At 47.8% G+C, this 25,570-nt stretch overlaps 1 protein-coding gene across 4 annotated transcripts in view; it reads right to left on the reverse strand.

The window, feature by feature from the left end:
* Window positions 1–510: 510 nt before the first annotated feature.
* LOC106572931 (DEP domain-containing mTOR-interacting protein) overlaps window positions 511–25,570 on the reverse strand; it is a 62,841-nt gene continuing 37,781 nt past the window's right edge. For 3 of the 4 annotated variants that reach the window (XM_082975958.1, XM_082975957.1, XM_082975956.1), the window contains exons 8-11: window positions 20,424–20,561; window positions 13,628–13,698; window positions 9,067–9,171; window positions 511–4,204 (exon numbers count right to left, since the gene is read on the reverse strand). In XM_082975958.1, the coding sequence (XP_082832084.1) occupies window positions 4,076–4,204; window positions 9,067–9,171; window positions 13,628–13,698; window positions 20,424–20,561 (443 nt within the window). In that variant the 3' untranslated portion in view covers window positions 511–4,075. The remainder of the gene's footprint in view (window positions 4,205–9,066; window positions 9,172–13,627; window positions 13,699–20,423; window positions 20,562–25,570) is intronic. The other variant, XM_082975959.1, reaches the window with a different exon arrangement.

Raw genomic sequence — 25,570 nt, forward strand, 5'->3', positions numbered from 1 at the left:
TGCATTTCTCTAAGTTCTTGCTTAACAAACAACACAAGCCTTTCCTTGTATGACAGAACCAATAATTAATTACAGAACAACAGTGAAACTACGTGGAGGAGTAGAAATGGGTAAAAATATATACCAGAAAACCTCATGCAATGCAGCCATTCACCCAATCACTGATGTCTAATGTTCTGTGGGCAGCCCCCCCCTGAGCAGCGGGGCAGCCATTCACCCAATCACTGATGTCTAATGTTCTTAGTGAGAGCTAACCAATGATATTGTATCAGTCCTGAAAAACGAACCCTGGATTGTAAGCAAGCATTTCATACACTTACATAGTTTCTTGAATTATGCATTTCGTTGCTTTACACATTTAACCACATTATTAAAAAAGGGACAGAATCCTAGCTTGTCAAAGTGACTGTTGTTTTCCAAATAAAAAAACCAAACCTATGATTTGAGGCTTGACATTATGGTAAACAACAACACCGCATATTGAAGAAAGGTGAACATGGAACATAGAGCTTGTACTGCTATTTTTTTATTATTAAATCTTACAATGAATCTAGGCTACTTTATCTGACCAGGAAGTGATGTCATAAGACAACAGTTGACCTGGTACACTGAACTACAGATGATTCTGTTATCATACAGTTATTAAATACTGCCATAGATTGTTTTTCTCATGCCATCAATAGTTCTTCTACTTTAAATTCACAGCTAGCTACCGAAATAAAACCCTGTTTCCTTCTTAAATACAAGTAGATCGGGTCTGATGGCAAATAAAATGGGTTGCTAATTCTTAATACGTTTATGTTTCAGGATGGTACAGTATTGTGACGTCTTAACACATTAACAATTTGACATTTTAACTAGAAAACAAACTGATGCAAACAGTTATTTTCATATTTAAAGTGCCTTAGTCAGCCTAAATCCATACATAGATCTACATTAAATATATATGTTAACATATCCATATATTATAGAATTTACGGTAGTGTAGAACATGCCACTTTTGAAAGACTAGGGACTAGTGGATATACGACATTAACATTCGGCTAACGGTAACAGGTGGGTGTCGTCATAGGCCTCAATGCCGGTGCTAGAAAAACGGACTCATCACGGTCATTACACATTATAAATCTTAGAAAACTATGCAAACCACCCCATTTATATCACTACGAGCAGTTTCCCTGGACTAAAAAGCTCTTTCAACAGAGACTCTCCATTCAGCTTGCTTTCTAGTCTAAGACTAGGCAACAAGCATGTCTGGGAAAGGGGCCTGATGGGTAATGGTTTGTTGTGTCATGACAGAGTGATGGTAGTTGTTAGTAGCACAAGCTTTTTGTCTACATACTGAGTCATATCCTTTATGTGGTAATTATAACCATGATATTCAGCCCTACAGACAGTAGAACGGAACCATCCAGTCAAGTGTTACCTCATTAACTAGCTAGTAGCTACCTACTTTGTCTTCAAGGGACGGTTTCCCGAACAAAGAATAATCTTGGACTTAAAAAAAAAAAACACTTTCAAATGGAGATTATCCGTTGATTTGGACTTTTTAGTCCAGGATTTGTTGTCCGGGAAACTCGCCCTAAGTGTACTGGGAAAAGACACATCATTGACAACAATTAGTCCTGCATAAACATGAACATTATTCAACCCTGTTTGCTTGGTTAAACGAAGGCCAACTTCACACAACTACCACAATGTATAGTGAGTGATCTATACACAACTACACAGTGTAACCAGGTTGGTATCTGTGTTACACACCCAAATAGCTGTGGATTAGTTGGACGTGGTTTGCATTATCATGTGGCGCAGCGGATTGAACAGTCACTTGCTAATGCTTCACACTCCTGTCCCGAATGATATGCTGTCTGTCTCCTTCAGGTCTGTCCCGAATGATATGCTGTCTGTCTCCTTCAGGTCTGTCCTGGATGATATGCTGTCTGTCTCCTTCAGGTCTGTCTTGAACTTCACCACATCTCGTCCTGGGATGGAGAAAGACAGATCTAGACAGGTCCAGAAGTGTCTCTCCCCACACAGCTTCATACATGGGTAGGTAGTACCATCAATACATAAAGAAACCCAGCCCAGCCCACAGGAGACAGTGAGAACCCAGAAGGGGACAGCAGAGCACAGCTCCCTAATCATGGAGCAGGGGGCTGTTATGTTATCAGGGTCCATCTGCCGTCTCAACATCAACTAGACAGATGAGACAGGAGGACAATAACAAGATGTGTATCTAACAGAGTAGCTAATGTCCCCTCTCTTCTCCAAGCAGTTCTATTGGAGGCCTACAGAGGGAAGCAGTGTCCAATAGGAAAGAGACAGTGGGTGGTGGCTGGCAGAGCTTGACTGAGTCTTTCCTAGAGTTAGAAGCCCAGAGAGAGAGTTTCCCATAGAGTTAGAAGCCCAGAGAGAGTTTCCCATAGAGTTAGAAGCCCAGAGAGAGTTCCCCATATAGTTAGAAGCCCAGAGAGAGTTTCCCATAGAGTTAGAAGCCCAGAGAGAGTTTCCCCATAGAGTTAGAAGCCCAGAGAGAGTTTCCCATAGAGTTAGAAGCCCAGAGAGAGTTTCCCATAGAGTTAGAAGCCCAGAGAGAGTTTCCCATAGAGTTAGAAGCCCAGAGAGAGTTCCCCATAGAGTTAGAAGCCCAGAGAGAGTTTCCCCATAGAGTTAGAAGCCCAGAGAGAGTTTCCCCATAGAGTTAGAAGCCCAGAGAGAGTTTCCCATAGAGTTAGAAGCCCAGAGAGAGTTTCCCATATAGTTAGAAGCCCAGAGAGAGTTTCCCATATAGTTAGAAGCCCAGAGAAAGTCTCCCATAGAGTTAGAAGCCCAGAGAGAGTTTCCCCATAGAGTTAGAAGCCCAGAGAGAGTTTCCCATAGAGTTAGAAGCCCAGAGAGAGTTTCCCCATAGAGTTAGAAGCCCAGAGAGAGTTTCCCCATAGAGTTAGAAGCCCAGAGAGAGTTTCCCCATAGAGTTAGATGCCCAGAGAGAGTTTCCCCATAGAGTTAGATGCCCAGAGAGAGTTTCCCATAGAGTTAGAAGCCCAGAGAGAGTTTCCCATAGAGTTAGAAGCCCAGAGAGAGTTTCCCATATAGTTAGAAGCCCAGAGAGAGTTTCCCATAGAGTTAGAAGCCCAGAGAGAGTTCCCCATAGAGTTAGAAGCCCAGAGAGAGAGTTTCCCATAGAGTTAGAAGCCCAGAGAGAGTTCCCCATAGAGTTAGAAGCCCAGAGAGAGTTCCCCATATAGTTAGAAGCCCAGAGAGAGTTTCCCATAGAGTTAGAAGCCCAGAGAGAGTTTCCCCATAGAGTTAGAAGCCCAGAGAGAGTTTCCCATAGAGTTAGAAGCCCAGAGAGAGTTTCCCATAGAGTTAGAAGCCCAGAGAAAGTCTCCCATAGAGTTAGAAGCCCAGAGAGAGTTTCCTCATAGAGTTAGAAGCCCAGAGAGAGTTTCCCCATAGAGTTAGAAGCCCAGAGAGAGTTTCCCCATAGAGTTAGAAGCCCAGAGAGAGTTTCCCATATAGTTAGAAGCCCAGAGAGAGTTTCCCATAGAGTTAGAAGCCCAGAGAAAGTTTCCCCATAGAGTTAGAAGCCCAGAGAGAGTTTCCCCATAGAGTTAGAAGCCCAGAGAGAGTTTCCCATAGAGTTAGAAGCCCAGAGAAAGTTTCCCCATAGAGTTAGAAGCCCAGAGAGAGTTTCCCATAGAGTTAGAAGCCCAGAGAGAGTTTCCTCATAGAGTTAGAAGCCCAGAGAGAGTTTCCCCATAGAGTTAGAAGCCCAGAGAGAGTTTCCCATAGAGTTAGAAGCCCAGAGAAAGTTTCCCCATAGAGTTAGAAGCTCAGAGAGAGTTTCCCATAGAGTTAGAAGCCCAGAGAAAGTTTCCCCATAGAGTTAGAAGCCCAGAGAGAGTTTCCCATATAGTTAGAAGCTCAGAGAGAGTTTCCCATAGAGTTAGAAGCCCAGAGAAAGTTTCCCATAGAGTTCCATAAAGGCACTTCTATCTCTATGGTGTCTTTAGGGTCTGCCTTGGGTCTACTCTGCTCAGCCACGCCCCCTGCCACATGATAGCCTGCCTCTTCAGTAATCTGCTTCCTCCATGACTTCCATGACAACGGTCCTGGGCCCGGTCAGGATGAGGTTACTGACTGTCCTGTAGTCCAGAGACAGCACGTTTAGCCCGTTGACCGAGATCACAAACTGACACACCTAGAGGGAGAGGAACAGAGGAGTTAGCCATGTCTACACATGCATTTCTCTATGGGAGAAACACAGAGAAAGGGAGAGGAGAGTTAGCTCTCGATGGGAAAAACACAGAGAAAGGGAGAGGAGAGTTAGCTCTCGATGGGAGAAACACAGAGAAAGGGAGAGGAGAGTTAGCTCTCGATGGGAGAAACACAGAGAAAGGGAGAGGAGAGTTAGCTCTCGATGGGAGAAACACAGAGAAAGGGAGAGGAGAGTTAGCTCTCGATGGGAGAAACACAGAGAAAGGGAGAGGAGAGTTAGCTCTCGATGGGAGAAACACAGAGAAAGGGAGAGGAGAGTTAGCTCTCGATGGGAGAAACACAGAGAAAGGGAGAGGAGAGTTAGCTCTCGATGGGAGAAACACAGAGAAAGGGAGAGGAGAGTTAGCTCTCGATGGGAAAAACACAGAAAGGGAGAGGAGAGTTAGCACTCGATGGGAGAAACACAGAGAAAGGGAGAGGAGAGTTAGCTCTCGATGGGAGAAACACAGAGAAAGGGAGAGGAGAGTTAGCTCTCGATGGGAGAAACACAGAGAAAGGGAGAGGAGAGTTAGCTCTCGATGGGAGAAACACAGAGAAAGGGAGAGGAGAGTTAGCTCTCGATGGGAGAAACACAGAGAAAGGGAGAGGAGAGTTAGCTCTCGATGGGAGAAACACAGAGAAAGGGAGAGGAGAGTTAGCTCTCGATGGGAGAAACACAGAGAAAGGGAGAGGAGAGTTAGCTCTCGATGGGAGAAACACAGAGAAAGGGAGAGGAGAGTTAGCTCTCGATGGGAGAAACACAGAGAAAGGGAGAGGAGAGTTAGCTCTCGATGGGAGAAACACAGAGAAAGGGAGAGGAGAGTTAGCTCTCGATGGGAGAAACACAGAGAAAGGGAGAGGAGAGTTAGCTCTCGATGGGAGAAACACAGAGAAAGGGAGAGGAGAGTTAGCTCTCGATGGGAGAAACACAGAGAAAGGGAGAGGAGAGTTAGCTCAGTTATGGACTAAACAGAAACACACCTTTCTAATTTTGATTGCTGACTCACTATTGCAACAGTCAGTGTGTTGGCAAAAACAAACATGTTTTAGGACTGTTTGGCAACATGGTTCTATGGCTGCCACATGACAGGTCATTGAGTCAACTTCGCCCTTATTTCATGTAGTGAAGGAATTCTAGAGCATCCCCTCGCTGCAATTTACATCAAAACACAATCCCTTATTTTTCTTGGCAACGGGTCAACCATTACCCAGAGGGCCCCAGTCACTCAGGAGTTAATACTCCTAGAAAAGGGCACTTGAGGATTTCTAAGAAAAAGCTTTTGTTAACTGTTTCATGGCCAGGCTGTGGCTGAAATGAATGAGATACTGGATCTTAGGCTGCAGAGAATTTGTAGAGAAGGAGCCATGTTAAACTGCAGGGTATAAGTCATTGTTCTGTGTTACCACTGCTGCAGGGTATAAGTCATTGTTCTGCGTTACCACTGCTGCAGGGTATAAGTCATTGTTCTGCGTTACCACTGCTGCAGGGTATAAGTCATTGTTCTGTGTTACCACTGCTGCAGGGTATAAGTCATTGTTCTGTGTTACCACTGCTGCAGGGTATAAGTCATTGTTCTGTGTTACCACTGCTGCAGGGTATAAGTCATTGTTCTGTGTTACCACTGCTACAGGGTATAAGTCATTGTTCTGTGTTATATTTTTCTTTACCAATCACTCCAGATGATTGGAGACGGATAGAAGAACATTTGACAGGTGACTCAAGCAGATTAATTCAGCCGTACTCTAAATGTTACTATGCTGGGACTAGGATTAAGATATCCTACATTTGAGATGTTTATCCAGGTGGTTTACAGCATGAAACTTCTGCTTTTAAATGCATGTTCATCTTGTACCTGCTGAATCTGTTTAGCTAAATGTCTCCGAGTCTCAGCAGACCTCTACCGTTGTGGCCCGAGTCTCAGCAGACCTCTACCGTTGTGGCCCGAGTCTCAGCAGACCTCTACCGTTGTGGCCCGAGTCTCAGCAGACCTCTACCGTTGTGGCCCGAGTCTCAGCAGACCTCTACCGTTGTGGCCCGAGTCTCAGCAGACCTCTACCGTTGTGGCCCGAGTCTCAGCAGACCTCTACCGTTGTGGCCCGAGTCTCAGCAGACCTCTACCGTTGTGGCCCGAGTCTCAGCAGACCTCTACCGTTGTGGCCCGAGTCTCAGCAGACCTCTACCGTTGTGGCCCGAGTCTCAGCAGACCTCTACCGTTGTGGCCCGAGTCTCAGCAGACCTCTACCGTTGTGGCCCGAGTCTCAGCAGACCTCTACCGTTGTGGCCCGAGTCTCAGCAGACCTCTACCGTTGTGGCCCGAGTCTCAGCAGACCTCTACCGTTGTGGCCCGAGTCTCAGCAGACCTCTACCGTTGTGGCCCGAGTCTCAGCAGACCTCTACCGTTGTGGCCCGAGTCTCAGCAGACCTCTACCGTTGTGGCCCGAGTCTCAGCAGACCTCTACCGTTCTGGCCCGAGTCTCAGCAGACCTCTACCGTTCTGGCCCGAGTCTCAGCAGACCTCTACCGTTGTGGCCCGAGTCCCAGCAGACCTCTACTGTTGTGGCCCGAGTCCCAGCAGACCTCTACTGTTGTGGCCCGAGCCTCAGCAGACCTCTACTGTCTCCTGTTGTGTTGTGTTCTGAGTCTCAGCAGACCTCTACTGTCTCCTGTTGTGTTGTGGTCCGAGTCTCAGCAGACCTCTACTGTCTCCTGTTGTGGTCCGAGTCTCAGCAGACCTCTACTGTCTCCTGTTGTGGTCCGAGTCTCAGCAGACCTCTACTGTCTCCTGTTGTGGTCCGAGTCTCAGCAGACCTCTACTGTCTCCTGTTGTGGTCTGTGTCTCAGCAGACCTCTACTGTCTCCTGTTGTGGTCTGAGTCTCAGCAGACCTCTCCTGTTGTGGTCTGTGTCTCAGCAGACCTCTACTGTCTCCTGTTGTGGTCCGAGTCTCAGCAGACCTCTACTGTCTCCTGTTGTGGTGTCTGATTATTTGCATTACATGGCTGTGGTTGCCATGACGGAGATGTTCTGCCTCAACTCTGGCAACGTTAGACCAACATTATAAAACTGCCACTCTAGCAACGTTAGACGTAACATTTGGAAGCAGTGAGTCAACTCTGTCATTATCTCCTTCCAAAGGTCCCCATAGAATGAGTGTTTATGGGCCACTTCAAGAGCTGTGACTCGCTTTTAGTGCCATACCGAGTGGATAGCCACTGTTTAAGAGGCAGCAGCATGTGATCAACGTGAGAGTCAGAGCCTGTTTTACCACAGAGGAAAGGCAGGCAGTAAACGCAAGGCTTCAGTCAGAGCCTGTTTTACCACAGAGGAAAGGCAGGCAGTAAACGCAAGGCTTCAGTCAGAGCCTGTTTTACCACAGAGGAAAGGCAGGCAGTAAACGCAAGGCTTCAGTCAGAGCCTGTTTTACCACAGAGGAAAGGCAGGCAGTAAACGCAAGGCTTCAGTCAGAGCCTGTTTTACCACAGAGGAAAGGCAGGCAGTAAACGCAAGGCTTCAGTCAGAGCCTGTTTTACCACAGAGGAAAGGCAGGCAGTAAACGCAAGGCTTCAGTCAGAGCCTGTTTTACCACAGAGGAAAGGCAGGCAGTAAACGCAAGGCTTCAGTCAGAGCCTGTTTTACCACAGAGGAAAGGCAGGCAGTAAACGCAAGGCTTCAGTCAGAGCCTGTTTTACCACAGAGGAAAGGCAGGCAGTAAACGCAAGGCTTCAGTCAGAGCCTGTTTTACCACAGAGGAAAGGCAGGCAGTAAACGCAAGGCTTCAGTCAGAGCCTGTTTTACCACAGAGGAAAGGCAGGCAGTAAATGCAAGGCTTCAGTCAGAGCCTGTTTTACCACAGAGGAAAGGCAGACAGTAAACGCAAGGCTTCAGTCAGAGCCTGTTTTACCACAGAGGAAAGGCAGGCAGTAAACGCAAGTCTTCAGACTGTCTGACCAACATGGCTTATATAAGAAGCATCAACAACCATGCAGAGAGAACAGCATTTAGTGTTGCGTAACTGACTTGCCTGTGTCCAGAATATCACAGTATTCCCTATGTAGTGCACTACGTTTGAACAGGGCCCATAGGTCTATGGTCTAAAGTAGTGCACTACATAGGGCATAGGGTACCATTTGGGACACAACCCTTGGCTGCACAGATCCGTTATTACTGCATCAGCTTGATTTCTATGGGATGGAGCCAGCTCTGCTCTCGACTTAGAGGAGATGAGGGGAAGGGGGAGAGAGGAGAAAGGGAGGGGAAGGGGGCGAGAGGAGAGGAGATGAGGAGAAAGGGAGGGGAAGAGGGCGAGAGGAGAGGAGATGAGGAGAAAGGGGAGCGGAGGGAGAAACATAGCACATGTTTTTAAGGTGATAAAATGTGACATAAGTGATACTATATCTTCCATATTGATAACAGCTTTTTTTTTTTAACTAAAGTTATTTTAGCTACGGCTCCTTTATCTTAGTTCACTTCTCTCCTCCCCCTTTCTCCCTCTCTCCCTGTTCCCCTTCTCCCTGTTCCCCTCCCTCACTCACTCCTTCCCCTGGTCTCTCTCCTCACCCTGCCCCTCTCTTCCACATCTCTCCTCTCCTGAACCCTCTCTCACTTCTTCTCCTGCCCCCTCTCCTCACCCTGCCCCCTCTCTCCTCCCTCACTAATTCCCTTGGCCGCTCTCCCTTCCTCCCCCACATCCCGCCTCCCCTCCCCATTGTTTAGGTCAGTGCTCTCTACTCCCAGCTGGCAGTGGAGTATGTGTGTGTGCCATGGTGCGTGTGATGGTATGTGTATGAGTGTTTGTGTGTTACATACCTTCATTCCAGCTGCAGCTGCGGGACCACTGGGGTCGACAGCCTGGATGTGGCAGGGCTTACTGCCCCGCACCACGAAGCCCCAGCCCACTGCATCCCCCACGATCTGAGGAGGCAGTCAAGTTCAAGTCAAAATGTATTTAAAAGAGCATAAAAGCAAAGTAGAGAGCTAGAAACAACAGGGGCTGGCACCGTGCTACAGGGGCTGGCACCGCGTGCTACAGGGGCTGGCACCGTGCTACAGGGGCATGACATGAGATGCAACAACAGTGTTGTAGGATGATTTTGATGTTTCATCATTCTCTAAAATGTATCTGTCAGGAACTGTAATGTTTGTTATGCAGAAGTAACATGAAGTGTTGTTTTTAACTGTGTTGTGTGTGTGTGTTCGGCGCGTGTCTGTTCTGTGTGTGTGTGTGTGTGTGTGTGTGTGTGTGTGTGTGTGTGTGTGTGTGTGTGTGTGTGTGTGTGTGTGTGTGTGTGTCTGTTCATGTATATTACTATCCTCGTGGATACTGGAATTCCCCAAAAGTAGGGGACATTTCCTGCACCCCCACGAGGACAGAGGCTATTTTAGGGTTAGGGGGTAGGCTTACAGTAAGGATTATGGAAATACATGTTTTTGTTCCCCACAAGGATAGTAAACCACTGTATGCTGTGTGTGTGTGTGTGTGTGTGTGTGTTTGCGCGTGCTGTAACATAGCCCTTATCAGAGCTCTCTCATGAGGCTTCCAAGAATCTACACAGACAAGCATTCCATTTCAGAACACAAGAGGGTCATCTAAGGCAGAGCCCAGAGCCAATCCAGTCAGTCTGTTAGGAGTGATTATGTCCCACCCAGTCTAATATGAACTGGTATCAGTAGTGTATTCAGCCTGGTTCCCTGGTGAATATCAGACCCAGTAAGGGGGAGAATCCTCTGGATCAGACCATGCAGACCAGAGACTTTTCCACAGTGTGTGTGGGATGTGGCCATGCCATCTTCCGGTGACAGTAGAATGTTTGTGCGTGTGTGTGGTTTTGGGTGGCAAAGGGAGGGTTTAATTACTGGAAACTTTACCAGTAAACTACCATTATGTTGTAACGTAAGGATTTATAAAAAATATCACAGGAGAAAGTAAAAACCTACAGTGCCTTCAGAAAGTATTCACACCTCTTGATTTATTACACATTTTGTTGTGTTACAGCCTGGATTAAAACGGAATTCAATTGAGATTTGGTGTCACTGGCCTACAAACAATACCCCATAACGTCAAAGTGGAATTACGTTTTTAAACATTTTTACAAATTAATAAAAAAATGAAAAGCTGAATGTCTTGCATCAATAAGTATTCAACACCTTTGTTATGGGAAGCTTAAATAAGTTCAGGAGTAAAAATGTGCTTAACAAGTTGCATGGACTCACTCTGTGCAATAAGTGTTTAACATGCGTTTTGAATGACTACATCATCTCTGTACCCCACACATACAGATAATTGTAAGGTCCCTCAGTTGAGCAGTGAATTTCAAAAACAGATTCAACCACAGGCCAGGGAAAAGCGGAGAAAAAAAATGTCCAGAATACAAAGCGTTATGTTTGGGCCAAATCCAACACCACACGTCACTGAGTACCACTCTTCATATTTTCAAGCATGGTGGTGACTGCATCATGTTATGGGTATGCTGGTTATCGGCAAGGACGAGGGAGTATTGTTTTTTTAGGGTAAAAATAAATGGTATAAAGCTAAGCACAGGCAAAATCTTAGAGGAAAACCTGGTTCAGTCTGCTTTCCAACAGACACTGGGAGATGAATTCACCTTTCAGCAGGACAATAACCTAAAACATAAGGCCAAATATACACTGGAGTTGGTTACCAAGACGACATTGAATGTTCCTGAGTGGCCTAGTTAGTTTTGACTTAAATTGGCATGAAAATCTATGGCAAGACTTGAAAATATCTGTCTAGCAATGATCAACAACCAACCTGACAGAGCTGAAATGGGAAAAAAATTGTACAATCCAGGTGTGGAAAGCTCTTAGAGACTTACCCAGAAAGACTCACAGCTCTTAGAGACTTACCCAGAAAGACTCACAGCTCTTAGAGACTTACCCAGAAAGACTCACAGCTCTTAGAGACTTACCCAGAAAGACTCACAGCTGTAAATCGCTGTCAAAGGTGAACTCTTATGTAAATTAGATATTGCTGTATTTCATTTTCACTAAATTTGCAAAAATGTCTAAAAACATATTTTCGCTTTGTCATGATGGGGTATTGTGTGTAGATGGGCGAGAAAAACACTATTTAATCTATTTTGAATTCAGGCTGTAACAACATTTGAATAAGGCAATTATTTCTGAAGGCATTGTATATATACAGGGTCAGTTCAGTACCATATTAACAATGTGCAGGGATACTGGAGTGATAGAGGTAGATATGTATAGGGGTAAGGTGACTAGGCAACAGAATATATGATAAACAGAGTATTAGCAGTGTAAATGATGATTGTATGTGCCTGTGTGTGTGTGTGTGTGTGTGTGTAGAGTCAGTCTGCTGGCTTGGGGATAGAGTCCGGGTTATCAGTCTGCTGGCTTGGGGATAGAGTCCGGGTTATCAGTGTGCTGGCTTGGGGATAGAGTCCGGGTTATCAGTGTGCTGGCTTGGGGATAGAGTCCGGGTTATCAGTGTGCTGGCTTGGGGATAGAGTCCGGGTTATCAGTGTGCTGGCTTGGGGATAGAGTCCGGGTTATCAGTGTGCTGGCTTGGGGATAGAGTCCGGGTTATCAGTCTGCTGGCTTGGGGATAGAGTCCGGGTTATCAGTCTGCTGGCTTGGGGATAGAGTCCGGGTTATCAGTCTGCTGGCTTGGGGATAGAGTCCGGGTTATCAGTCTCCTGGCTTGGGGATAGAGTCCGGGTTATCAGTCTGCTGGCTTGGGGATAGAGTCCGGGTTATCAGTGTGCTGGCTTGGGGATAGAGGCCGGGTTATCAGTGTGCTGGCTTGGGGATAGAGGCCGGGTTATCAGTGTGCTGGCTTGGGGATAGAGGCCGGGTTATCAGTCTGCTGGCTTGGGGATAGAGGCCGGGTTATCAGTCTGATGGCTTGGGGATAGAAGCTGGTTATCAGTCTGATGGCTTGGGGATAGAAGCTGTTTATCAGTCTGATGGCTTGGGGATAGAAGCTGGTTATCAGTCTGATGGCTTGGGGATAGAAGCTGGTTATCAGTCTGATGGCTTGGGGATAGAAGCCGGGTTATCAGTCTGATGGCTTGGGGATAGAAGCCGGGTTATCAGTCTGATGGCTTGGGGATAGAAGCCGGGTTATCAGTCTGATGGCTTGGGGATAGAAGCGGGTTATCAGTCTGATGGCTTGGGGATAGAAGCTGGTTATCAGTCTGATGGCTTGGGGATAGAAGCTGGTTATCAGTCTGATGGCTTGGGGATAGAAGCTGGTTATCAGTCTGATGGCTTGGGGATAGAAGCTGGTTATCAGTCTGATGGCTTGGGGATAGAAGCTGGTTATCAGTCTGATGGCTTGGGGATAGAAGCTGGTTATCAGTCTGATGGCTTGGGGATAGAAGCTGGTTATCAGTCTGATGGCTTGGGGATAGAAGCTGGTTATCAGTCTGATGGCTTGGGGATAGAAGCTGGTTATCAGTCTGATGGCTTGGGGATAGAAGCTGGTTATCAGTCTGATGGCTTGGGGATAGAAGCTGGTTATCAGTCTGATGGCTTGGGGATAGAAGCTGGTTATCAGTCTGATGGCTTGGGGATAGAAGCTGGTTATCAGTCTGATGGCTTGGGGATAGAAGCTGGTTATCAGTCTGATGGCTTGGGGATAGAAGCTGGTTATCAGTCTGATGGCTTGGGGATAGAAGCTGGTTATCAGTCTGATGGCTTGGGGATAGAAGCTGGTTATCAGTCTGATGGCTTGGGGATAGAAGCTGGTTATCAGTCTGATGGCTTGGGGATAGAAGCTGGTTATCAGTCTGATGGCTTGGGGATAGAAGCTGGTTATCAGTCTGATGGCTTGGGGATAGAAGCTGGTTATCAGTCTGATGGCTTGGGGATAGAAGCTGGTTATCAGTCTGATGGCTTGGGGATAGAAGCTGGTTATCAGTCTGATGGCTTGGGAATAGAAGCTGGTTATCAGTCTGATGGCTTGGGGATAGAAGCTGGTTATCAGTCTGATGGCTTGGGGATAGAAGCTGGTTATCAGTCTGATGGCTTGGGGATAGAAGCTGGTTATCAGTCTGATGGCTTGGGGATAGAAGCTGGTTATCAGTCTGATGGCTTGGGGATAGAAGCTGGTTATCAGTCTGATGGCTTGGGGATAGAAGCTGGTTATCAGTCTGATGGCTTGGGGATAGAAGCTGGTTATCAGTCTGATGGCTTGGGGATAGAAGCTGTTCAGGAACCTGCTGGTGTCAGACTTGGCACTGGTAACACTTGCCGTGCGGAAGCAGAGAGAACAGTCTATGGCATGTCATTACATTCATTACCCTCCTCACCTCCTGTGTGTGTGTGTGTGTGTGTGTGTGTGTGTGTGTGTGTGTGTGTGTGTGTGTGTGTGTGTGTGACGTACTGTGAATGTCTTCTTTATGTAAGGGCCTCCTGGGGTCTGCAGCTCCTCAGGACTCACTTGTCTCTTCAACACTGCAAGGTAAACACACTGTAAGTACTGACACACACACACACACACACACACGAGTTGGGGAGGATAATGAATGTAATAAGACACACACACACGCTGCAGAACATTCCTCCTGCAGCAGTAGCTATAGTCTCATCATGCTGTCCTGTGTGCAGGAGGAGAACAACATGGCTACTGTTGAACATTCCTCCTGCAGCAGTAGTCTCATGTTGTCCTGTGTGCAGGAGGAGGACAACATGGCTACTTTTATTTAAAAGGAACAGAGAAAAGCATGCAGTGACATGACTGTGCCTCGAGGGACACAATTTCCCTGCTTCTTAGAGCTGGTTTTAAGACATTCAGTGTGTGTGTAGTAGTATAGTACTGTTGAGGATGTGAATACAGGTAGCTACTGTATACTTAGTATAGTACTGTTGAGGATGTGAATACAGGTAGCTACTGTATACTTAGTATAGTACTGTTGAGGATATGAATACAGGTAGCTACTGTATACTTAGTATAGTACTGTCGAGGATATGAATGTACAGTGCATTTGGAAAGTATTCAGACCTTCCCTTTTTCCGGATTTTGTTACGTTACAGCCTTATTCTAAATTGTTTGTTTTCCTCATCAATATACACACAATACCCCATAATGACAATGCAAAAACAGGTTTTTAGAAAATTTTACAAATGGATAAAAATATGTAAATATCACATTTCCAGTATTCAGACATTTTAAATCAGTACTTTGTTGAAGCACCTTTGGCAGCGATTACAGCCTCGAGTGTTCTTGGGTATGACGCTACAAGCTTGGCACACCTGTATTTGGGGAGTTTCTCCCATTTTTCTCTGCAGATCCTCAAGCTCTGTCAGGTTGGATGGGGAGTGTCGCTGCACAGTTATTTTCAGTTCTCTCCGGAGATGTTCGATCGGGTTCAAGTCCGGGCTCTGGCTGGGCCACTCAAGGACATTCAGAGACTTGTCCCGAATCCACTCCTGCTTTGTTTTGGCTATGTGCTTAGGGTCGTTGTCCTGTTGGAAGGTGAACCTTCGCCCCAGTCTGAGCTCTTGAGCAGGTTTTCATCAAGGATCTCTCTGTACATCCGTTCATCTTTCCTTTGATCTTGACTGGTCTCCCAGTCCCTGCTGCTGAAAAACATCCCCCCCAGCATAATGCTGCCACCACCATGCTTCACCGTAGGGATGGTTCCAGGTTTCCTCCGGACGTGATGCTTGGCATTCAGGCCAAAGAGTTCAATCTTGGTTTCATCAGAACAGATTAACTGCAAGCAGGCTGTCATGTGCCTTTTACAGACAGAGCTTCTGTCTAGCCACTCTACCATAAAAGGCCTGATTGGTGGAGAGCTGCAGAGATGGTTCTCCCATCTCCACAGAGGAACTCTGGAGCTCTGTCAGAGTTACCATCTGGTTCTTGGTCACCTCCCTGACCAAGGCCCTTCTCCCCTGATTGCTCAGTTTGGCCAGGTGGCCAGCTCTAAGAAGGGTCTTGGTAGTTCCAAACTTCTTTCATTTAAGAATGATGGAGGCCACTGTGTTCTTGGGGACCTTCAATGCTGCAGAAATGTTTTGGTACCCTTCCCCAGATCTGTTCCTTGAAACAATCCTGTCTCGGAGCTCTACGGACAATTCCTTCGACCTCATGGCTTGGTTTTTGCTCTGACATGCACTGTCAACTGTAGGACCTTTATTTAGACAGGTGTGTGGCTTTCCAAATCATGTCCAATCAATTGAATTTACCACAGGTGGACTCCAATCAAGTTGTAGAAACATCAAGGATGATCAATGGAAACAGGATGCACCTGAGCTCAACTGAGTCTCATAGCAAAGGTCTGCAAACTTATGTAAAAAAGTTCTGTTGTTTTTAATACATTTGTAAAAAATTCATTAAGGGGTATTGTATGTTGATTGATGAGAGAAAAAAAAACGATGTAATCCATTTTAGAATAAGGCTGCAACGTAACAAAATGTGGAAAAGGTTAAGGGGTCTGAATACTTCCTGAAGTCACTGTAGGTAGCTACTGTTCACTGAGTATAGATGAACTCTTTCAACCCTTATAACCGACGTCCGGCCTTCAAACTCAAACCAGTTCTCTTGCCCACCCACAATTCCTTGTTTTGGTGGTAGCAGCACTGAGTCAGTATGAAAGGGTTACTCTCTTCCTAGAGAGTGACTCACTAACATTGACCTCAGGTAACCCCTGGACACTGCAGTGATGTAGATTCTCTTCCACCCCACAGCTGGAATACAGGAAGAGAAGAGCTGTGTTCAGGGAGGCCATAGCCATAGAAATACAATTACAAGAACGGCCTCCCTACTCAAGTCAATGAGGCCATGATGAGTGATCTGGGACCACTAATGTAATCTACAGGCTTAAGCCTCTCACGACTCTCGCCAAACGGACGTTACGCGATCCCTCTCGCCAAACAGACGGGATCCCTCTCGCCAAACAGACGGGATCCCTCTCGCCAAACAGACGGGATCCCTCTCGCCAAACAGACGCGATCCCTCTCGCCAAACAGACGCGATCCCTCTCGCCAAACAGACGCGATCCCTCTCGCCAAACAGACGCGATCCCTCTCGCCAAACAGACGCGATCCCTCTCGCCAAACAGACGCGATCCCTCTCGCCAAACAGACGCGATCCCTCTCGCCAAACAGACGGGATCCCTCTCGCCAAACAGACGGGATCCCTCTCGCCAAACAGACGGGATCCCTCTCGCCAAACAGACGGGATCCCTCTCGCCAAACAGACGGGATCCCTCTCGCCAAACAGACGGGATCCCTCGCGCCAAACAGACGGGATCCCTCTCAACACTCATTTACATGACATTGAGTCATTTAGCAGACACTCTTATCCAGATCGACGTACAGTTAGTGCATTCATCTTCAGATAGCTAGGTGAGACAACCACATATCACAGTACGTACATTTCCCCCCCAAAAAGTATGTTTGTTTTGTCAAGTGTTGTCAATCACACTTTAATCACATACATTTCCTCAGCGTCTATTTAAATCACCAAGGCTCATCTATAGCTGTAGAGGAAAAATAGCAGTTCTTGTCAGACTTCTCGGGGCAGGAAGTTGAGAGCAGCTGCCTGCATGGCTCACCCTCACCTTCCAGTGTTTGGGACTTACTTACTGAGAAAACCCACTTCCCATCTTTTCCAAGAATCTGATTCAAAGACTTCCTGTGTATTCCAGAACAATTGTATACAGCCTCTCTCTGGCCTTCCAGCTCCTCTCCTCCATACAGCTGCTGACCGTTTAAAACTCCTTTAAAAATGGACAACAGAGAGAGAGAACACCGGCATCAACCTTTTTCTCTGCATTGTGAAAAGTTAGTAATTCACCAAGAAGGCTGAGGAGTTGAGAGGATCAGAGTTAAACTAAATCACATCTGCTTTAGTTTATGTAATCACTTTAGTAAGCTTTAGTAGCTAGTCTAAATATACATGCCACCCTCCATGTGCCAGTGTGACTTGGTTGTAAAAGAGTAATCAGATATGATTAAAAACGTCCATGTTGTGAATGAACAGTGTGAATAATCAGTGTATTGTTCTGGGTCAAAGCCTGTGTCCCGGTGTAAGGCAGTGACAAGGTCTTTTTATTCCAGCTGTTCCAACCAGTTGGGGCCACGGCAGAGACCCCCCCGCTCCGTTGGGGCCACGGCAGAGTCCCCCCCCCGCTCCGTTGGGGCCACGGCAGAGACCCCCCCCCCGCTCCGTTGGTGCCGCGGCAGAGACCCCCCCCGCTCCGTTGGGGCCGCGACAGAGACCCCCCCCGCTCCGTTGGGGCCGCGACAGAGACCCCCCCGCTCCGTTATGGCCGCGGCAGAGACCCCCCGCTCCGTTATGGCCGCGGCAGAGACCCCCCCGCTCCGTTATGGCCGCGGCAGAGACCCCCCCGCTCCGTTATGGCCGCGGCAGAGACCCCCCCGCTCCGTTATGGCCACGGCAGAGACCCCCCGCTCCGTTGTCATGGTGCTGACTGCTGGGATTTGTCATAGTGGGTGGGGGGGTTGTGTGTGACAGTATAAACAGTCCATCTCTGTCCCGGTGATGTGCGACGGTATTAATAGTCCATCTCTGTCCCGGTGATGTGCGACGGTATAAACAGTCCATCTCTGTCCCGGTGCTGTGCGACGGTATAAACAGTCCCCCTCTGTCCCGGTGCTGTGCGACGGTATAAACAGTCCCCCTCTGTCCCGGTGCTGTGCGACGGTATAAACAGTCCCCCTCTGTCCCGGTGCTGTGCGACGGTATAAACAGTCCCCCTCTGTCCCGGTGCTGTGCGACGGTATAAACAGTCCCCCTCTGTCCCGGTGCTGTGCGACGGTATAAACAGTCCCCCTCTGTCCCGGTGCTGTGCGACGGTATAAACAGTCCCCCTCTGTCCCGGTGCTGTGCGACGGTATAAACAGTCCCCCTCTGTCCCGGTGCTGTGCGACGGTATAAACAGTCCCCCTCTGTCCCGGTGCTGTGCGACGGTATAAACAGTCCCCCTCTGTCTCAGTGGGGAGTGCAGCACCTCAGGCAGGTCTGCTGGTGTAAGTCCCCAGCTGCCCCACAGTGAGTGAGTGTCTCTGTGTGTGTATATTTGTGTGTGTATGTGACTGCCAACTAAGGGCTACTCCCCCTGTTCCAGCTCTTGCTAGAACAACCCTTATTGGGTCATATGGTTCATACTGTAGACACACACTTTCCATTTCTCAGCTCATGTTGTAGGTGAGGTCAGGAGAGAGTTCAACAGGAAGAAATAGCAGGACTCCCCCGTGGCTAACCTGAAATATCCATGCACGCTCGCACACTAGCTAATGAAACGTTTACGGTCACAGACAAAAACACACAACATTCCCCTGACCTAACCCTGGCCTCAAACCCTGTCACCCACAACTTTCCCCTGACCTAACCCTGGCCTCAAACCCTGTCACCCACAGACTCACAACTTTCAACAGCCGCTTTCAACATCCTTCTCTCTCGTTCAGAGAAATAGGAGAACACAATGTCCCGAAGACAGCATTGACACACAGCTACACACACCTGTTGAGGACAGACGTTCCGCTAGCGGAACCAGCCTAGCCAACATCCAATGGAACTGCAGGGCGCGAAATACAAAACATAAAAAATCTAATAATTTCAATTTCTAAAACATACGACTATTTTACACCATTTTAAAGATACACTTCTCCTTAATGGAACCACATTGTCCAATTTCAAAAAGGCTTTACAGCGAAAGCAAAACATTAGATTATGTTAGGGGAGTACATAGACAAAAATAACCACAGACATTTTCCAAGCAAGGAGATGTGTCACAAAAACCCCAAATACAGCTAAATGAATCACTAACCTTTGATGATCTTCATCAGATGACACTCCTAGGACTTCATGTTACACAATACATGTATGTTTTGTTCGATAAAGTTCATATTTATATCCAAAAACAGCATTTTACATTGGCGCGTGATGTTCAGAAAATGTATTCCCACCAAAAACTTCCGGTGAATGAGCACATCAATTTACAAAAATACTCATCATAAACGTTGACAAAATACATAACAATTATTTAAAGAATTATAGATACACTACTCCTTGATGCAACCGCTGTGTCAGATTTTAAAATAGCTTTACGGAGAAAGCACATTTTTCAATATTCTGAGTACATAGCCTTCTACACAAGACTAGAGCCTGGATATCTGAAACACAGCCTTCTATACAAGACTAGAGCCTGGATATCTGAAACACAGCCTTCTACACAAGACTAGAGCCTGGATATCTGAAACACAGCCTTCTATACAAGACTAGAGCCTGGATATCTTTAGGCTAAAAGACAGCAGAATGGAGAAGGGTTTAGAAGTCTGACCCACAGGATAGAAAACTAAAGGGTTAAACAGATTGTACACTTCAGATAATACAGCCATGAGATCATCTTACAGATGATGAGATGCTCCACTGCACTGTGGCTGAACCACATGTGGTGTGATTCTTCCAAGACTCAAGATGTCATGTAGCTGTAGGCACTAGTCACTAGTACAGACAGCAGTCCAGAACAGCCTGGTTCTGCCCGTGACCACTAGTCACTGGTACAGACAGCAGTCCAGAACAGCCTGGTTCTGCCCGTGTGACCACTAGTCACTGGTACAGACAGCAGTCCAGAACAGCCTGGTTCTGCCCGTGTGACCACTAGTCACTGGTACAGACAGAAGTCCAGAACAGCCTGGTTCTGCCCGTGTGACCACTAGTCACTGGTACAGACAGCAGTCCAGAACAGCCTGGTTCTGCCCGTGTGACCACTAGTCACTGGTACAGACAGCAGTCCAGAACAGCCTGGTTCTGCCCGTGTGACCACTAGTCACTGGTACAGACAGCAGTCCAGAACAGCCTGGTTCTGCCCGTGTGACCACTAGTCACTGGTACAGACAGCAGTCCAGAACAGCCTGGTTCTGCCCGTGTGACCACTAGTCACTGGTACAGACAGCAGTCCAGAACAGCCTGGTTCTATCTGCATGATACCGTTACCTAAAGTGAGGATCCAAAACCCTCCAAGTGTTTTTCCATGTGTTCTGGATAGTCAGTAGTTCAGACCATCAGTCTTGGGGAGGAGAGGGTACCAGCACATTGAAGACACACTGCTGTGCACAGGGCTCCTATTCACACTCTTACCTGACTGTGGGTGTGTGTGTGTGTGTGTGTGTGTAAGGTCACCCTGGGAGAACGGAGAGCCTCTTACCTGACTTTGGGTTACAGAGCACCGGGGGGCTGCTACTGAGGGTGGGGCTGCTGCTATAGTAACCACTGCTACCACAGCTGCTGCTCATGCTGCTACGACGGATACCCACTATCAACTTGATCTCTTTAGTGGGACTCACTGAGAGACAAAGAGACAGAGAGAGACAGCGAGAGGAGACAGCGAGAGAGGAGACAGAGAGAGGGGAGACAGAGAGAGGGGAGACAGAGAGAGGGGAGACAGAGAGAGGGGAGACAGCGAGAGGGGAGACAGCGAGAGGAGAGACAGCGAGAGGAGACAGAGAGAGGAGACAGAGAGAGGAGACAGAGAGAGGAGACAGAGAGAGGAGACAGAGAGAGGAGACAGAGAGAGGAGACAGAGAGAGGAGACAGAGAGAGGAGACAGAGAGAGGAGACAGAGAGAGGAGACAGAGAGAGGAGACAGAGAGAGGAGACAGAGAGAGGAGACAGAGAGAGGAGACAGAGAGAGGAGACAGAGAGAGGAGACAGAGAGAGGAGACGTCCTTTATTCATTGGCACATTTTTCCCCCTTGATGTTGTCAAAACAAATGTTGAAGGTCTGAGAGACTTTTTTTCAATTCAACGTTTGTTTCATTTCAGAGCGAACACTAATTATGTCCCAAATGGAACCCTTTTCTCTGTGCACTACTTGGGACCAGACCCTTATGGGTCCTAGTTAATAGTAGTGCACTAAAGGGAAAAGGACAGTGTAAAAGCAGTATTACTGTCATCAGAGGTTTGTGTTGTTAGTTGTGAAAGGATGTGTAGGTGTATCTAATCAGTCTATAATGAAAGCACTCTTTCCAGGTAAACTCTTTACTGCCTCCATAAAGCAGGACACCTCTAGACTGTGGCAGGCGCTTGGGCAAAGTCGAAAGAATCATGTCACTGTGGAATGTGCATCAGTGCTCTGCAATATCCTGCAGAACGTAGAGAACCCTGAAGAACGTAGAGAACCCTGAATCCTGCTGAACATAGAGAATGAAAGATGGATAAAACATAGTTGCATCTATGTGTAGTGCTTATGAACATGTTATGAAGCCTCTATAAAGCCACAGTTGTTTAACTAGAGAGCCTGTTGTCCATGTATTAGTGTGACACAGTGACGTGCAGCTTTAAAACCCGACCGTGTTAACAGCATCATAGGGACAGGCAGGTAGCCTAGTGGTTAGAGTGTAGGGACGGCAGGTAGACTAGTGGTTAGAGTGTAGGGACAGGCAGGTAGACTAGTGGTTAGAGTGTAGGGACAGGCAGGTAGCCTAGTGGTTAGAGTGTAGGGACGGTAGGTAGACTAGTGGTTAGAGTGTAGGGACGGCAGGTAGCCTAGTGGTTAGAGTGTAGGGACAGGCAGGTAGTCTAGTGGTTAGAGTGTAGGGACGGCAGGTAGCCTAGTGGTTAGAGTGTAGGGACGGCAGGTAGCCTAGTGGTTAGAGTGTAGGGACGGCAGGTAGACTAGTGGTTAGAGTGTAGGGACGGCAGGTAGACTAGTGGTTAGAGTGTAGGGACAGGCAGGTAGACTAGTGGTTAGAGTGTAGGGACAGGCAGGTAGCCTAGTGGTTAGAGTGTAGGGACGGTAGGTAGACTAGTGGTTAGAGTGTAGGGACGGCAGGTAGCCTAGTGGTTAGAGTGTAGGGACAGGCAGGTAGTCTAGTGGTTAGAGTGTAGGGACGGCAGGTAGACTAGTGGTTAGAGTGGAGGGACGGCAGGTAGCCTAGTGGTTAGAGTGTAGGGACGGCAGGTAGACTAGTGGTTAGAGTGTAGGGACGGCAGGTAGACTAGTGGTTAGAGTGTAGGGACGGCAGGTAGACTAGTGGTTAGAGTGTAGGGACGGCAGGTAGTCTAGTGGTTAGAGTGTAGGGACGGCAGGTAGTCTAGTGGTTAGAGTGTAGGGACGGCAGGTAGACTAGTGGTTAGAGTGTAGGGACGGCAGGTAGCCTAGTGGTTAGAGTGTAGGGACGGCAGGTAGCCTAGTGGTTAGAGTGTAGGGGCAGGCAGGTAGCCTAGTGGTTAGAGTGTAGGGGCGGCAGGTAGACTAGTGGTTAAAGTGTAGGGACGGCAGGTAGCCTAGTGGTTAAAGTGTAGGGACGGCAGGTAGCCTTGTGGTTAGAGTGTAGGGACGGCAGGTAGACTAGTGGTTAGAGTGTAGGGGCGGCAGGTAGCCTAGTGGTTAGAGTGTAGGGACGGCAGGTAGCCAAGTGGTTAGAGTGTAGGGGCGGCAGGTAGACTAGTAGTTAGAGTGTAGGGACGGCAGGTAGCCTAGTGGTTAAAGTGTAGGGACGGCAGGTAGCCTTGTGGTTAGAGTGTAGGGACGGCAGGTAGACTAGTGGTTAGAGCGTAGGGACGGCAGGTAGCCTAGTGGTTAGAGCGTAGGGACGGCAGGTAGACTAGTGGTTAGAGCGTAGGGACGGCAGGTAGCCTAGTGGTTAGAGTGTAGGGACGGCAGGTAGACTAGTGGTTAGAGTGTAGGGACGGCAGGTAGCCTAGTGGTTAGAGTATAGGGGCGGCAGGTAGCCTAGTGGTTAGAGTATAGGGGCAGGTAGACTAGTGGTTAGAGTGTAGGGGCAGGCAGGTAGACTAGTGGTTAGAGTGTAGGAGCGGCAGGTAGCCTAGTGGTTAGAGTATAGGGGCGGCAGGTAGCCTAGTGGTTAGAGTATAGGGGCAGGTAGACTAGTGGTTAGAGTGTAGGGGCAGGCAGGTAGACTAGTGGTTAGAGTGTAGGAGCGGCAGGTAGCCTAGTGGTTAGAGTATAGGGGCGGCAGGTAGCCTAGTGGTTAGAGTGTAGGGGCAGGCAGGTAGACTAGTGGTTAGAGTGTAGGGACGGCAGGTAGACTAGTGGTTAGAGTGTAGGGACGGCAGGTAGACTAGTGGTTAGAGTGTGGGGACAGGCAGGTAGACTAGTGGTTAGAGTGTAGGGACAGGCAGGTAGACTAGTGGTTAGAGTGTAGGGACAGGCAGGTAGACTAGTGGTTAGAGTGTAGGGACGGCAGGTAGCCTAGTGGTTAGAGTTTCGGGACGGCAGGTAGACTAGTGGTTAGAGTGTAGGGACGGCAGGTAGACTAGTGGTTAGTGTAGGGGCAGGCAGGTAGACTAGTGGTTAGAGTGTAGGGACGGCAGGTAGACTAGTGGTTAGAGTGTAGGGACGGCAGGTAGACTAGTGGTTAGAGTGTAGGGGCGGCAGGTAGCCTAGTGGTTAGAGTGTAGGGGCGGCAGGTAGACTAGTGGTTAGAGCGTAGGGACGGCAGGTAGACTAGTGGTTAGAGTGTAGGGGCGGCAGGTAGACTAGTGGTTAGAGTGTAGGGGCGGCAGGTAGCCTAGTGGTTAGAGTGTAGGGACGGCAGGTAGACTAGTGGTTAGAGTGTAGGGGCGGCAGGTAGCCTAGTGGTTAGAGTGTAGGGATGGCAGGTAGCCTAGTGGTTAGAGTGTAGGGATGTCAGGTAGCCTAGTGGTTAGAGTGTAGGGGCGGCAGGTAGCCTAGTGGTTAGAGTGTAGGGACGGCAGGTAGTCTAGTGGTTAGAGTGTAGGGGCGGCAGGTAGACTAGTGGTTAGAGTGTAGGGGCGGCAGGTAGCCTAGTGGTTAGAGTGTAGGGGCGGCAGGTAGACTAGTGGTTAGAGCGTAGGGACGGCAGGTAGCTGTTAAAGGAATTCCTGCTTGAGTGTAAATGATTAAATAATTCTACCCTGAATTTAGGGATATGGTCTATATAGCCTGTAGCATAAGTAACTAAAGGGTTGAGCATAAATCTCATGAGATTGACTAGAATAGGAGAGGAATGGGGGTCTGTGTGTTTAAGTAAACATAAAGAACTGTTAAACTGTGGTTGACCTGACCTAGCTTGAACCCTCTAGGTTTCCCTAATCTAAGAGATATGAAACTGTCGGCTGGGTAACAATTTACGGTGTTGAGAGTTCTGGGGACGAACAATTAACTCTCCTTCGTGTAGTGTGTAATGTGTGTAAATAAGGAGCCTGGTATTTAATGATGTCTCTGTACAATGAAATGTAGAACGTTGTCCTGAATAAACATTCTGATTCTTGTAAACTGGTCCTCTGTCTGTGTTATTACACCAGAATCTTACACATTCTGGATGGCAGACTGAGTATTTTAATTCAAGTTAACATTGAGAACATAATTCTCTTAACAGTAGCCTAGTGGTTTGAGTGTAGGGGCAGGCAGGTAGCCTAGTGGTTAGAGAGTTGGGTCAGTAACCCGAAAGGTTGCTGGATCGAATCCCCGAGCTGACAAGGTAAAAATCTGTTGTTCTGCCCCTGAACAAGGCAGTTAACCCACTGTTCCCCGGTAGGCCGTCATTGTAAATAAGAATTTGTTCTTAACTGACTTGCCTAGTTAAATAAAAGTTATATTAAAAAATATATGTTTAGCAGAAAACCCTCACATAGATGTTTTTGTCAGGAACCAAAGCCAGCAGCAGGTATCATACATCTGTAGGTTGTGGAGGGGCTGTTCCCTCGTTCCTTCCTCATTCCAGAGAATCTCAACGATAAGAGACAGACCAGCTAACTGGAGCACAGAGGAACTCACAGTACTGCACTTTCCTCTGTAACCTTGAAGATCCTATTTATTAGGAGTCGGAAAACCGTTTGATATAATTGCATTGTCTGCTAGCTCCTGCTGAAGGGGATGTTAAAGGAATGTAGCGGACGAGGTGGTTCATTTAGCTGACATTAGCTTCTCATTATGTGGCTTAAAACCTACCGACGGCCTTCATCCACATACTGTACACTCTACAGCACTCCCTCAGGTCCACAAACCTACTGACAGCCTTCATCCACATACTGTACACTCTACAGCACTCCCTCAGGTCCACAAACCTACTGACAGCCTTCATCCACATACTGTACACTCTACAGCACTCCCTCAGGTCCACAAACCTACTGACAGCCTTCATCCACATACTGTACACTCTACAGCACTCCCTCAGGTCCACAAACCTACTGACAGCCTTCATCCACATACTGTACACTCTACAGCACTCCCTCAGGTCCACACACCTACTGACAGCCTTCATCCACATACTGTACACTCTACAGCACTCCCTCAGGTCCACAAACCTACTGACAGCCTTCATCCACATACTGTACACTCTACAGCACTCCCTCAGGTCCACAAAC

Source organism: Salmo salar, chromosome 05 (genome assembly GCF_965601325.2).
Source record: "Salmo salar chromosome 05, fSalSal1, whole genome shotgun sequence".
In the NCBI taxonomy this organism is placed as follows: domain Eukaryota; kingdom Metazoa; phylum Chordata; class Actinopteri; order Salmoniformes; family Salmonidae; genus Salmo; species Salmo salar.